At 54.3% G+C, this 13,097-nt stretch overlaps 1 protein-coding gene across 13 annotated transcripts; it reads left to right on the top strand.

The window, feature by feature from the left end:
- Positions 1-495: 495 nt before the first annotated feature.
- On the top strand, positions 496-10,716 carry MIIP (migration and invasion inhibitory protein). 13 transcript variants are annotated; one of them, XM_070385263.1, is made up of 12 exons: positions 496-650; positions 2,694-2,877; positions 3,091-3,205; positions 3,326-3,426; positions 3,602-3,766; positions 3,865-3,946; positions 7,175-7,283; positions 7,371-7,423; positions 8,130-8,259; positions 8,411-8,507; positions 9,611-9,745; positions 10,043-10,716. In XM_070385263.1, the coding sequence occupies exons 2-12, from the start codon at positions 2,764-2,766 to the stop codon at positions 10,130-10,132; spliced, it is 1,191 nt and encodes a 396-aa protein (XP_070241364.1). In that variant the 5' UTR covers positions 496-650; positions 2,694-2,763; the 3' UTR covers positions 10,133-10,716. The 13 variants fall into 13 exon arrangements, with proteins under 13 accessions (XP_070241364.1, XP_070241365.1, XP_070241366.1 ...); XM_070385264.1 differs by having other exon boundaries at positions 3,350-3,426; XM_070385265.1 differs by having other exon boundaries at positions 3,353-3,426.
- The last annotated feature ends 2,381 nt before the right edge of the window (positions 10,717-13,097 follow it).

Below are 13,097 nucleotides of genomic sequence, written 5' to 3' on the forward strand. Positions count from 1 at the left end.
TGGTGTTGGAGAATGCTCTTGAGAGTCCCTTGGACTGCAAGGAGATCCAACCAGCCCATCCTAAAGGAGATCAGTCCTGGGTGTTCGTTGGAAGGACTGATGCTGAGGCTGAAACTCCGATACTTTGGCCACCTCATGTGAAGAGCTGACTCATTGGAAAAGACTCTGATGCTGGGAGGGATTGGGGGCAGGAGGAAGAGGGGACGACAGAGGATGAGATGGCTGGATGGCATCACCGACTCGATAGACGTGAGTTTGAGTGAACTCCGGGAGATGGTGATGGACAGGGAGGCCTGGCGTGCTGCAATTTATGGGGTCACAAAGAGTCGGACACGACTGAGCGACTGAGCTGAACTGAACTGCACTGTCCGGACCAATCGGAGCCCGTCTTCTGGGGACCCGCCCCATTCCGACAACCGCACCAGGTCTCGGAATTGACCAATCAGCATTGAGCCCCGCCCCAATGTTGAAACTGCAGCTTCTGAGGCGAAGTAACGGCTCCCAGGAGCGTCTCGGCTCCGCTCCACGTCTGGCCAATCAGGGCGCCCGGATCAGGCTCCGCCCCCAGTTGGTGACGCGTTGGGTGGGCCTGGCGGAACTCTCGGCAGCGCTGGCTGTCGCAGGCAGCTTGATTCCCCGACTTCCCAGCGGTGAGTGCGGAAGTGGCAGGTCCCGGGGTTGGAGAGCAGTGGTTCGACGGATTGCTCCACGTGCACTTCCACGGAACGTCCTGGTCCCGTGATGGGAAAGAAGAGGGAGGCCGAATCTCCCATTCCTGGGAGGGGACCTTCCGCCCCTGCGTTCCGCTGCACTGCCGCTGCCCCAATGTGTGTCTCTTCAGAACGTTGCCTTCCTGTCGCCTTGGCGCAGCTATAGCTTTCCAGAGAGCCTCCAGAGCCGGAGGTTTTCTCTCTTTAACGCCGTGCGAAAATGGAGGCCCAAAGTCGTTCAGTTAGATGAGGGCGGGGACCGGAATCAGGCTGTCTTCCCCACTTGTCTGCACCACCCACCCCTGTACTCGCATCTCCATTGTCCTCCCTTCCCTGGGTGGGTGTATGTGGGGGGCGGGTCTCTCTGCTTTAGCACTTGCAACCGGGCCTTGAGGAGGGGGCCCCAATGTGGGTGGTCCACAGGTGAGGAGTGTGGGTGGAAGGGCTGGAGTCAGGGCAGGATTTCTGACAGCAGGGTGTCTGACTGGACCCAGTGTTAGAAAGGGATCGTGTGTACTGGGGGAGACTGAATTTGTAGTTGGAGGAATCGGCTTGGAGCTCAAGAGAGAAGATGAAGCTTCTTCCCCTAATCGGCTGAAGTCTCTTCCAGAGGCATCAGTGTATCCTTGAGCCCAGATCCCTGGGAGGCCAAAGGCTGGAGAATGAGGAGGTGGCTTCCTAGGCCCCCCTCCACACTTTGGGGAAAGGTTGTCATAACCATGGACTCTGGAGCCAGATTTGGGTTCAAATCCTGGCTATGCCACTACAAACAGTGTGACTTGGGGCTAGTATTTTAATTTCTCTGAACTTCTTCATTTGTTAAAAAAGAAGAAGGGAGGGCAGGAGAGAAGGACGAGTCCCTTCAGAAATCTGATTTGTGTGAATTTGAAAGTTATAATGTTTTACATTTGTAGACTTGCCCTAATTGTCCACTACAAATTAAGGTGGTGGTGTTCAATCGTTCATTCGTGTCCGACTCTTTGTGACCCCATGGATAGCAGCACGGCAGGTTTTCCTGTCCTTCACCATCTCCCAGAGTTTGCTCAAACTCATGTCCATTGAGTTGGTAATGCCATCCATCCATCTCATCCTTCTCCTGCCTTCAGTCTTTCCAAGCATGAGGGTCTTTTCCAGTGAGTTGGCTCTTCGCATCAGGTGGCCAAAATATTGGAGCTTCAGCATCAGTCCTTCCAATGAATATTCAGGGTTGCTGCTGCTGCTGCTGCTAAGTCGCTTCAGTCGTGTCCGACTCTGTGCGACCCCATAGATGGCAGTCCACCAGGCTCCCCCATCCCTGGGATTCTCCAGGCAAGAACACTGGAATGGGTTGCCATTTCTTTCTCCAATGCATGAAAGTGAAAGTGAAGTAGCTCAGTCGTGTCCGACTCTTAGTGACCCCATGGACTGCAGCCTACCAGGCTCCTCCGTCCATGGGATTTTCCAGGCAAGAGTACTGGAGTGGGGTGCATCACCTTCTCCGATATTCAGGGTTGATGTCTACAAATTAAACTAGTCATAATTTCATAGTTAAGGTTGTTAGAGGAGAGAGATTAATCTCTTCTGACATGTCAGGAAACATGCTCTGGCTAGTTTAACAATAATAAGCATTTATTGAGCGCTCATTGTGTGTGCCAGGTATTGGGCTAAGATTTTCTTTTAATTAAAAAATATTTTGGCAGGTCTGAGTGTGGCATCTTAGTTTTCTGACCAGGGATCGAATCTGTCCATGCCCCTTGCATTGGAATTGTGGAGTCTTAACCACTGGACCATCAGATATAATATGCATTACCTCCTTTAGTCCTTACAACATATTTATGAGGTTCATGCTGTTATCATCTGTTTGGCAGATGAGGAAACTGAGGCACAGAGAGGTTAATTAACTTGCCCGAGGTTTCCCAGTTAGGGAATATCAGAGTGGGGATTTGACTCTGGCTCCGAAGGGCAGCCTCCTCAGTGCTGTCATGCTCTCTGTCTTGGCTTCAGGTAGGAGAACCCAGCCCTGAGGGCAGTCTGTGGTCCGGGAGTCGGTGACATCTGTCGTGGAAAGCCCAGGATGGTGGAGACCAGGGACCTAGTGCAGCTGCGGCAGCTCAACCTGGAGCTCCTGCGGCAACTGTGGGTCAGGCAGGATGCCGTGCGGCGGTCCGTGGCCAAGGCAGCCTCAGAAGTAAGCACCTTGACCAAGTCCCAGGGGTGAGAGAGGGGCTGCCTAACCCTTAGGCCAGAATCCAGGCCTTCCAGGTCCTCTTATGCAGTGCACCCATTTTACTGATGATGAGAAAACTTGAGTGAGTTCCAGCATGGGAAGGTACGGCCTGGGACACTGCAGAAGCTGAGCCTCTGTGTTCAGCCTCTTGGTGACCAAGCCTCTCTGTTCCAGTCGAGCCTGGACTCGAGCAGCAGCTACAACTCAGAGATGCCATCATCCCAAGAGATGTCCTCAGTTGCCTCGAGAGCCTCCTGCCCACAAGATGCCCACCCTGGTGACCCCTGTGGTAGGTACTGGCCTGGCGACGCCAGCTCTGGGATGAACTCTCTCCTACCTGCCACATGCCTATACCGGGAGTCCCTGGGCCCACCGAGGCCCCACTCAGCTCCCTTACTGGCCATCTCAGACTCAAGTGACCCAGAGCTTTCAGCAGAGCTGGACAGTCCAGGAACCCAGGAGGCCCAGGCCCTGAGATCCATCTTGGCTCGACAGGGCAAGTTGTCCAAGGTAATGTGGGAGAGTGGGGCAGCCATTGATGGGGCTTCCTTGAACCTCAGTTTCCCCTTTGACAGATGCACTCACAGGCAGCCTCCCTTCCAGGGTGAGAGGCTCCTGGGAGGTGCTGTGAGTCATGTCCTGCTCAGCCTGAGTGCTTGATAAGTTGTGGCCATTACTTTTTCAGAGAGCACTTTGGGAAGAAGGTGACCAGCCCCATTGTGCAGATGGAAAGACCGAGGTTCAGAGGACAGACTTGTTCATAGTCCCACATGGTGGGGGGAGTGGGGGGTCAAACTCTTATCCTCCAGCCCCCAAGCCCTCAGCTGAACCCTGGGGCCTACGTCAGAGTGTAAGTTAAGACATAGCCCCTTTCCTCCCCTCAAGGTGGGGCCTCCTTTGGGCTGGGCCTGCTGGCACAACCTTGCCCCTCTTTGCCTCCCTCCTCAGCCGAGAGTGACCAACAAGGAGTCTCCAGTGCCTGAGAAGAGCTGGCGCCTGAGACCCTACCTGGGCTACGACTGGATTGCAGGTGTGGCCCTCCCCAGGGCCTGGAGATTGGGGGTGGGGGCCCTAGCTTGCTCATGCACCTGCCTGAGCCCCCACCAGGTGGGAGCATCTTCAGTACCACGTCTCCTGCCTCAGCCCTTGGCACAGTGAAAAGCACAGAGATGGTGTTCACCGAGTGTTTGTTGCATGAATGAGAGCTGCCTTATTTTTTTTGGCATTTATTGTGTGCCAGGCCCTGGGAAACGGTATGGGTATCATCTCTTTACGTTTCCCCCCACTCCCCCAGCAACCTCAGTTGCTTCCTGGCTGAACACCCTCTGGCCTCTTTCCAACCCCATTATCATCCATTTTTGACTCAACAGCCAGAATGAATTTTGAAACCTGGGAATCAGATCATGTCATTCAGAATACTTAGCACTTAGTGTGTGCGCTAAGTCACTTCAGTTGTGCCTCGCTCTTCGCGACCCCATGTAGCCCGCCAGGCTCCTCTGTGCATGGGATTCGCCAGGCAAGAATACTGGAATGGGTTGCCATGCCGTCCTCCAGGGGATCTTCCCAACCCAGTGATCAAATCCAGGTGTCTTACATCTCCTGCATTGGGCAGACGGATTCTTTACCACTAGCACCACTTAGGAAGCTAGCACTTAGAGTAAATCCAAAATTGTTATCTAGACTTCTGAGGTATGATCTGGCCTCTACTGGCCTGGTGACATAACCTCTAACCATCTATCGTCTGACTCTTTGTTCCAGCCTCATGGGCCTCCTTGCTGGTCCTTGAACCAGCTGTGTGCTCATGGCCACCTGCCTTTGCACTTGCTGTTGGCTTTGCTTTGGTGGTGTTGTGCAGCACATGGGATCTTAGTTCCCCGACCAGAGATTGAACCCATGCCCCCTGCATTGGAAGCATGGAGCCTTAATCACCGGACTGCTATGCAAGTCCCTCTTCCCTTTGCTTTGAATGCACTTCCCCAGATTCACACCTGCTGGTTCCTTTTCATCACTGAGCACTCAGCTCAAATGGTAGGCGCCTTGCACGAGCACAAGGTCGGAGGACCGCCGCCCCTGCATCCTTGCCTGTAAGCATCAGCTACTTTTGTGTTCTTCCTTCATTCATTCTCAGAAATCATCTTGTTTGCTTGTTTCTGGTCTGGCTCATGAGCTCTGTTGGAGCAGGGGCCTGGCTGTCTTTTTGTTGCTGTGTTCCTTGAGCCTAGAACAGGGCCAGCACACCAACACTGGTTGAAGGAGTGAGTGGACAGCCTTCAGAGCTCGGGCTGTTGGATCCTCACTTTCATGAAGGAGGAAACTGATGCTCAGAGAGGTTGAGTTCCTGCCACAAGGCAGGGGCTCTGTGGGGCTGCTGGGCCCCTGCAGAGGGGACATAGTCCCTGTCTGCCAACTCACTGCCTTGCTTCCTGTCTCTGAGAAAGCAGAGGCGCCTGCCCTGTTCCTGCCCTGTGTCCGTGTGCACCTCTCTCCTTTCTGAGCTCCTGTCTCCAGCCTGTCTGTGCATTTGTGTGCTTGGCCCCATTCCTTCTTGATTCCCAAAGCTCTTGCTTCCTGTAATTCTCTCCTGTCCTCCCTCCACCATCATTCTGCTCCGTCAGCATATGAACACTGGGAAGTATTAATGAGAACTGATTTCACGGAGTGCTTGTCCTGTGCTGGGCCCTGTCCCAAGAGCTTTCCTACCATTAATTTCTTGACTCTTCACAATCATCTGATCAGGTGGATACTATTACTGTCCCCATTGACAGATGAGAAGGCTGAGGGCCAAGGGACTGAAAAGCGTAGCAAAGTCTCACATCTGGCTGGGGTAAATCTGGGAGTATTAATGAGAACTGATTAAGTCTGTGACTTCCCCTCCTGTTTCTAGTTAATACCCATGTTCTCTGCTTTTCTTTATCATGAAACTCTAAAGCCATCTTGATTCACCATCTCCAGTTTCTCTCCCTGACTTTTTCTTAAAATCAGGCTTTAGTCCCTGACACCACCCCAGGTTAGCTGTGACCACTGTGTTACCAGCTCCCAGCTGAGTTCTCAGTCCACACACTTTTTGGCCCCTGAGTAGCATGGACACAGCGGCCACTCCCTCTTCCCTTCCCGAAGCTCTTTCTTCCCTTGGCTTCCAAACCTGGGCACCCCCCTGGCTCTTCCCCACTTCCCTGGTAGCTCCATCCAGTTTCCTCTGCCGGATCTACTTCCTTGTTCCAACCTCCAAACCCCCTAGACCCCGTCAGTGTTAAGATTCTCCTTGCCCTCTTCTCACCCACTTAACCCATGCTGCTCCTCCGAATTCCAGACTTGTGTATCTGACTTTCTTCTCTGCCTGGCTCACTAGGTGTCCTAGACTAATCTCGGGTCCAAAATCAAGGTCCTGACTTCCACGGCTCTTGGTCCACCCTCCTGCAGTCTTTCCTATCTCTATTGGCGGCAGCTCTGTTCATGGTGCTGATGGCCATAATCTGGAGATCAGCCTTGATTTTTCCTCTCCTTTTCATACATACATCCTGGTAGCCCTGCCTTCAACATATTTCTAGAATTCACCATCTTGTCTCCCCCAGGATGCCTGCAGTAGTCCCCTAACTGGTATGCCTGCTTCTTCTCACCTTGCTGCAGCCAGAAGAGGAGTACTCTAAAAGCACATGGCTGATGTGATCATATCACTCCTTGTCCCCAAACCCATCAGCGGTTTCCCAGTCACATCTTCTCTACTCTCACCGCTCTGCCCATTCCACCTCCTGAGTGTAACTCCAGTGTACCAGCACACACCTGCCCCACGGCCTTTGCATTTGCTCTTCTGTCTGCCTGGGATGTCCCCATGGCTCCCTCCCTCCCTCATCAGGTCTCTACTCAGGTGTCACATCCTCAGCGAAGCTCCCTCTGGCCCCTCTGCCCTCCAAGCTCAGTTTCCTGACTCTCTTTCTCTCTTACTTCCTGATAGGTGTCACCTTTCCACTTTGTATCTCAGGTTTCTTTAGCGACTGGCTTGTGGCCACATTAGAATGTAAGCCTCAAAAGGGTGGGGGCTTTGTCTAGGTTGCTGTTCTTTCCCTAGCACGTGAAACAGTGTCTGGCTTGTAGCAGGCGCTCTATAAATACTTTTTGCATAGATGATTGGGTATGCATGTGTCACGTGAGTTGAGGGACCCCTCCAGGTCTGTACGCGACTCAGTGGCCTGGATCGCCAGTGCCGAGCACCCCCTGAGTCTTGGCCACACAGCAGCTCCTTTGTGCGTTGTCCCCCCAGGGTCCCTGGACAACACCTTTCCCGTCACCAGCAAGCCTGAGGCCTTCTTCTCGAAGCTGCAGAAGTTCCGGGAAGCCAACAAGGAGGAGTGTATTTGCAGTGGCCCTGAGTGAGCAGGGGCAGGCACAGGGTGGGCAGGGAGGCTCAGGCCTACTCGCCCTCATGCTCTGGCCTGCTCACCCTCTCGCCCTCACAGACCCCAGTTCCTAGGCCTGCAGGAGAGTGATGCTGTGGAGGGGGACCACGAATGTGAGTGTAAACACTTGGTTACCCCAGAGCCCAGCCAAGGCCTGGGGGCCTGGGGAGGCAGCTGAATGTTGAGGACTCAGGGAGGGAGCCTGGTGTCCCGACAGGGGATGGTGAGCCCTGGGTAGGGGGTGGGGGTGAGCTGAGGCCTGGCCTCATGGGGAGTAGGGCCAGCCCTGTGCACTCACTGCCAGCCTCTCCCCTGCCTTGCTTCCCACATGCCCCCCACCCCCTTCCTCTCCTCTCTGCATGTGGGTCATCTGAGGTGGGGAGTCCGGCTCAGTCACGTGAGCATCTGAGTCTATGTTGTGGGTTTGTACGTACAACGTAGTGTTTGTATCCATGTATGTGTATGTGTGTGTGAGGCGTATTCATGCGGACATATGTGTGTGTGCGTAATTACAAGTATAAACACACCGTACATGTCCACAAATGTGACTCCATGAAGCAGCGCTCTGCGTGTGCACAGATAACATTTGAATGTATGAAGATGCCAGCACGTGTGCACATGTGTGTCATGCTTGAGTAGAAAGCAGTGCTCAGTGTCGTGTGTGAGCACGTGTATGTGTGCACGCTGCATGTACATGTGGGCGGGCCTGTGAATGTGGCCACTGGGGCTGTGCAGGGGTTGGTGGGCCTGTTGGTTGGGGTCCGGGGGGTCTAGGTTCCCCAGCTGAGGAGGGACTTCTGCTCCTCTTTGGTCTCACAGGTGTGTACTGTTACCGTGTCAACCGGCGCTTGTTTCTGGTGCCTGCGGATCCTGGCACCCCCTGCCGCCTGTGCAGGAAGCCACGGGACCAGCGGGGTGCGGGGACCCTGGCAGAGCCAGCGCAGGTCAGGTGAGTGGCCTGAGTGGGCAGGACACCCAGGGGAGTCGCAGGGGCAGCAGCAGAGGGGAGCAGCCTGGGACCCGTGGTCTTGAGGGGGCAGGTCAGGCTATTGAAGCCTGGAGAGACCTGCAGGAGTGCCCCCACTGTCGCCACCCCCCAGGGTGAGCATCCCACCGTCCGTCCTGGATCCCCCACACCGGCACCGCATCCACCGGCGGAAGAGCTTCGACGCCTCCGACACGCTGGCGCTGCCCCGGGTGAGGATGGGGGTAGGGCTGCCCCCTGTCTGGCCCAGTCCTCAGATGTGTCCTGAGGCCCAGAGAGGGCCAGGGACTGTCCCAGAGCCACACAGCGACACTGGGCTCAAGGACCCCACTCTCTGGAGTTGAGACTGGGCCACTCACGTCACCTGTGCTGCACCTGTTCCCTGATGGAGGCCAGGCTCCCCACCCACCCGCTGTCTGCCCATGAGCTGGCATAATGCAGAAGGGTCTGATTTCTCATGCTTTTGTGTGCTGTGTGCACAGTCCTCAGGGGGTTTATCTTGTGGAGTCAAGCAACAGAGAGTGCAGTGGTGGTGGTATAGTCACTAAGTCGTGTCCGACACTTGTGACCCCATGGACTGTAGCCCGCCGGGCTCCTCTGTCCATGGGATTCTCCAGGCAAGAATACTGGAGTGGGTTGCCATTTCCTTCTCCAGAGAGTGCAGGTCCTGCTGTTATTCCAGTTTACAGATGAGGAGACTGAGGCAGAGGGGAGGTGCCTTTTCCATGGTCAGCCAGGTAGAACTTGGGGTCTTATACTTCCATGATGCCTCCCCCATAGAGCCACCCTTTGTGTCTCCTGGGTAGGACAGGGGTCAGTGGGGATCCCACTCACTCCCAGTTGAGGCCAGGGATGCTGGAATGGAAGCGAGGAGAAGGAGTACTGAGGAAAGTCAGTTTGCTTATCTGTAAAATGGGTCCAGTGTACTGTCCTCAGGCTTATGGGGTGGGCGGGGGCCAGGTCAGTGAGTCAGTACTTGTTAGGGGCCTGGAGCAGAGCCTGGCACACAGGATGTGCTCCATCAGCATCCACGGCCTTCCCTCCACCCATCTGTGGTCTGGGTCCGCAGGATAGGAAAGGGAGGCCCGGGGGGACAGTGGTGGACACAGACCTCTGCCCTGGGGGAGCCTCAGTCATGAGGGACACTGTGATTATTTGCGGGGGCGGGGGGGTCCCTCCACCCTCATGGGGGACACAGCCCTGTCCTAGAGAAGGCTGCCAGTCCCGGAGGAGAGGTGCAGCCCTTCCCTGGGCTTGCCTGGTCAGTGAGGAGCGCCGCCCCCAGCCAGGCACCTTAATCCCTTGCTCTCCACAGCACTGCCTGCTGGGCTGGGACATTATCCCTCCGAAGTCTGAGAAAAGCTCAGCCCCCAAAACCCTGGACCTCTGGTCCAGTGTCTCCCCTGAGGCCCACCATCAGAAGCTGTCAGCCACCAGCTGTCCTCACCTGGTAAGTCCAAGGTGCCCTGGGAGGGGCAGACACCTTGGAGCAGCCTGGGGACTGCAGAGTCTCTGGGGGAGGGATTGGGGGTGGGGGAGAGCAGAACCTGGAAACCTCTCTCTGTGGGCTCCCGTCTCCCTGGCCCTGACCCCCAGCACCTCTCCAGTCTCCACTGCTCCCCACTGGCTACCCCACCGTGCCCTGGAAGCTGACCCCAACTCTGAGATCCAGAAGGGGATGAGGCTGCATATGGGGGGAACCCATCCCAAAGAGGCCCCCTCTGACACCTTTCTCTTCATTCCCTAGGCTGTGCCAACGCGGGTCCCACCCCCGACCCCAATCTGGTCAGAACCCTCCTCCATGCCTCGGCCCCGCTCCCCCAAGCCGAAGCCCTGAGGACTGGCCACTTGGAGGTGAACGGTGCTCCTGCCATCATTTCAGCTTCTCCCCTCAGGCAGGGGTGCCCACGAGAGGGGAGCCTTGCCCAGTCTTGGCTGGAGGTGGACTCAGGCCCCACCTTCCTTCCTAGGCTGGGGGCCCTGGCCTGTCTCCTTCCTGGGGACACAGAAGGGGACTCTGGGGTTGGGGTGAGGGGATTCTGTGACACGTTTGTGAGTAAAGCTCAGTGCTCCCTGCAGCCCTAGATTCCCACATGTGCCGGGTCTGTCCTGCTGATGCCCTTAGAACCTCGGAGGTGCCCTGGCCTCAGCCTGGCCCTCCTCATCTGAGGAAGGACACCTCTGACAGCGTGTGCCGGGTGGGGTGGATCCAGCACTGAGTGTGGCTGTTTTGGGGGTGAGGGTCCCCCAAGCAGGCTGGGGTCAAGGTCAGCATTAAAAGGCCCCCTCAGCAAGGGGCTTGGGGTCTCAGGCCGGCCCCTGTAGATGAGGCTGAAGCTGTGACAGTGGGGAGTAAATGAGCCCTTCCCCTCTTGACCCCTGACACCGGGATTCAGTGATAAAGGAATGCTCTTAAAGTTCTTGGGTCCCCTGGCTCCTTTATTTCCATCTCAAGCCCAACCCTAGAAACCATGGATGATTCAGAGCCCCAGCAGGGACACCTGGGAAACCAAAGGCCAGGAGGGTTCAAGTCAGAGGCAAGCGCTCACCTCTGCCCTCCTGAATTAGTAAGTGGCACCTGTCTTTCCCCCTATATGTTGAATAATATGAACTTTCTAATTTGTAGGATAAAAATGGAATACCTGGGGAACCTAAGGCCAGGGAAGGCATGTGTTTTTTCTGAGGTTTCTAGCTTAGAGGGGTGGAACTAGGGCTGTGGCCTGTGGCTCCCACCTGGAGCTTGTGAAGCTGAGAAAACCTTTCCCCGCCAGTCACAGCACATGTATTAGGATAAGTGAGGTTATGCCGCAGCGACAAATTAACTCCCAGATTATGGTGGTCTGACATAAAGACTTATTTCTTGCTGACTTGCTCACACTACCTGTTCATCATGGGTCACAGTGGGACCTCTATTTTGACATTGTCTTTCGGGGACCCAGACCAATGGTGGCTCCACCAGTGGCTTCAGCCCACAAATGACACAGGTCACTTCTGCTTGTGGTACATTGGACAGAACTAGTCACGTGGAGTCGAGACGTGAAGGGGCGCGTGGTATACTGGGTGAGTGTTACTGTCCTCCACGTCATGGCTTCACCAGCTCTATCCCTGCAAGATGGACACACAGACCTCCCAGGCCATTGGCAACAATAACAGGCAATACAAACTCTGGCCTGAGTCTTCCCTCACTCCGTCTGGAGTTCTAACCTCCAGTGCTTCCATAGACAGGCAGGTAAGGTGACTGGGAGCGGTAGGCACAGGGCTACCTGGCCAGCACATATCCTTTCCAGAGACTCTCAAGTCCAAATGTGTCTGTGATCATGCATACGTGTCTGTGGGCACTTTGAGCAGCAGGTCATGGTTTGCCACTTGATTCCAGTATCTGAAGAAACGAAGTCTCTTCTACATGTAATTTTTTAAAATTAATTTTTTAAAAATTTATTTTCAGTTGTATAAAATGTAACATAATAGGAACTTCCCTGGTGGTCCGTGTGTGTGTGCTAAGTTGCTTCAGTTGTGTCTGACTTTGCAACCCCATGGACTGTAGCCCGCCAGGCTCCTCTGTCCATGGGATTCTCCAGGCAAGAATACTGGAGTGGGTTGCCATGCCCTCCTCCAGGGGATCCTCTGGACCTGGGGGTCAAACCCACATCTCTTAACGTCTCTTGCATTGGCAGACAGGTTCTTTACCACTAGCGCCACCTGGGAAGCCCCTCTGGTGGTCTAGTGGATAAGAATCTGCCTGCAAATACAGGGGTCATTGTTCGATCCCTGCTCCTGGAAGATTCCACATGCCCTGGAGCAACTAAATCCATGCACCACAACTACTGAGCCTGTACTCTAGAGCCTGGTGCACCACAGAGCCCACGCCCTGCAACAGGAGGAGCCGCTGCGAGGAGGAGCCTGAGCGCCGCAGCGAAGAGTAGCCCCCGCTCGCCACATCTAGGGAAAGCCTGCGTGCAGCAACAAAAATCCACTGCAGCCCAAAAAACCAAAAACAAGTTTCCCACTTTTATACATGCAATTCAGTGGCCCTAAAGTCCATTTATACTTTTTGCAACTTTCACCACCAACCATCCCCAGAATTATTTTTTTCTTGCGAAACTGGAAAGTGAAAGTGTTAGTGGCTCAGTTGTGTCTGACTCTTTGCGACCCCATGGACTGTAGCCTGCCAGGCTCCTCTGTACATGGAATTCTCCAGGCAAGAATACTGGAGTGGGGTGACATTCCCTTCTCCAGGGGATTTTCCTGACCCAGGGATCGAACCCAGGTCTCCTGCACTGCAGGAAGATTTCTCTACCATCTGAGCAGAGCTCCAATTAAACACTCTTTCTCCATCCTACCTCCCAGCTTCTGGCAACCATCATTCTTTTGCATCTCTATGAATTTGACTAGGTTACCTCATCTGAGTGCAATTGTGCAGTATTTGTCTTTTTGTTCCTTTTTTTGGTGTCTTTCTTTTAGCGTGATGTCCTCGAGGTTTATGTTGTAAAGTGTCAGAATTTCCTACCTTTTTTAAGACTGCAAAGTATTTAGTTGTATGGATGGACCACATCTTGTTTATCCATCCATCTGCTGATGTACCTTTGAGTCCCTTCCACCGTTTGTTATTGTATATAATGCTGTTGTGAACATGAGTGTACAAATGTCTCTTTGAATCCCTGCTTTCAATTCTTTGGGGTATAAACCTAGGAGAGGAATTGCTGGATCGTAGGGTCATTCTGTGTTTAATCTTTTGAGGACCTGTGATACTGTTTTCAGAGGAGCCGCTACACCATTTTATGTTTCCACTGGCGGTGCATAAG

The sequence above is a fragment of the Bos mutus genome, chromosome 16, assembly GCF_027580195.1.
Source record: "Bos mutus isolate GX-2022 chromosome 16, NWIPB_WYAK_1.1, whole genome shotgun sequence".
NCBI classification, from domain to species: Eukaryota; Metazoa; Chordata; class Mammalia; order Artiodactyla; family Bovidae; genus Bos; species Bos mutus.

Excerpts from the sequence above, each read along its gene's own strand:
- MIIP (XM_070385259.1), top strand. The coding sequence starts at position 2,764 with ATGGTGGAGACCAGGGACCTAGTGCAGCTGCGGCAGCTCAACCTGGAG. Across the intron at positions 3,767-3,864 it reads CCTGGGGCCTACGTCAGAGT|CCGAGAGTGACCAACAAGGA; the intron begins GTAAGTTAAGAC and ends CTCCCTCCTCAG. Across the intron at positions 7,424-8,129 it reads TGTGGAGGGGGACCACGAAT|GTGTGTACTGTTACCGTGTC; the intron begins GTGAGTGTAAAC and ends TTGGTCTCACAG.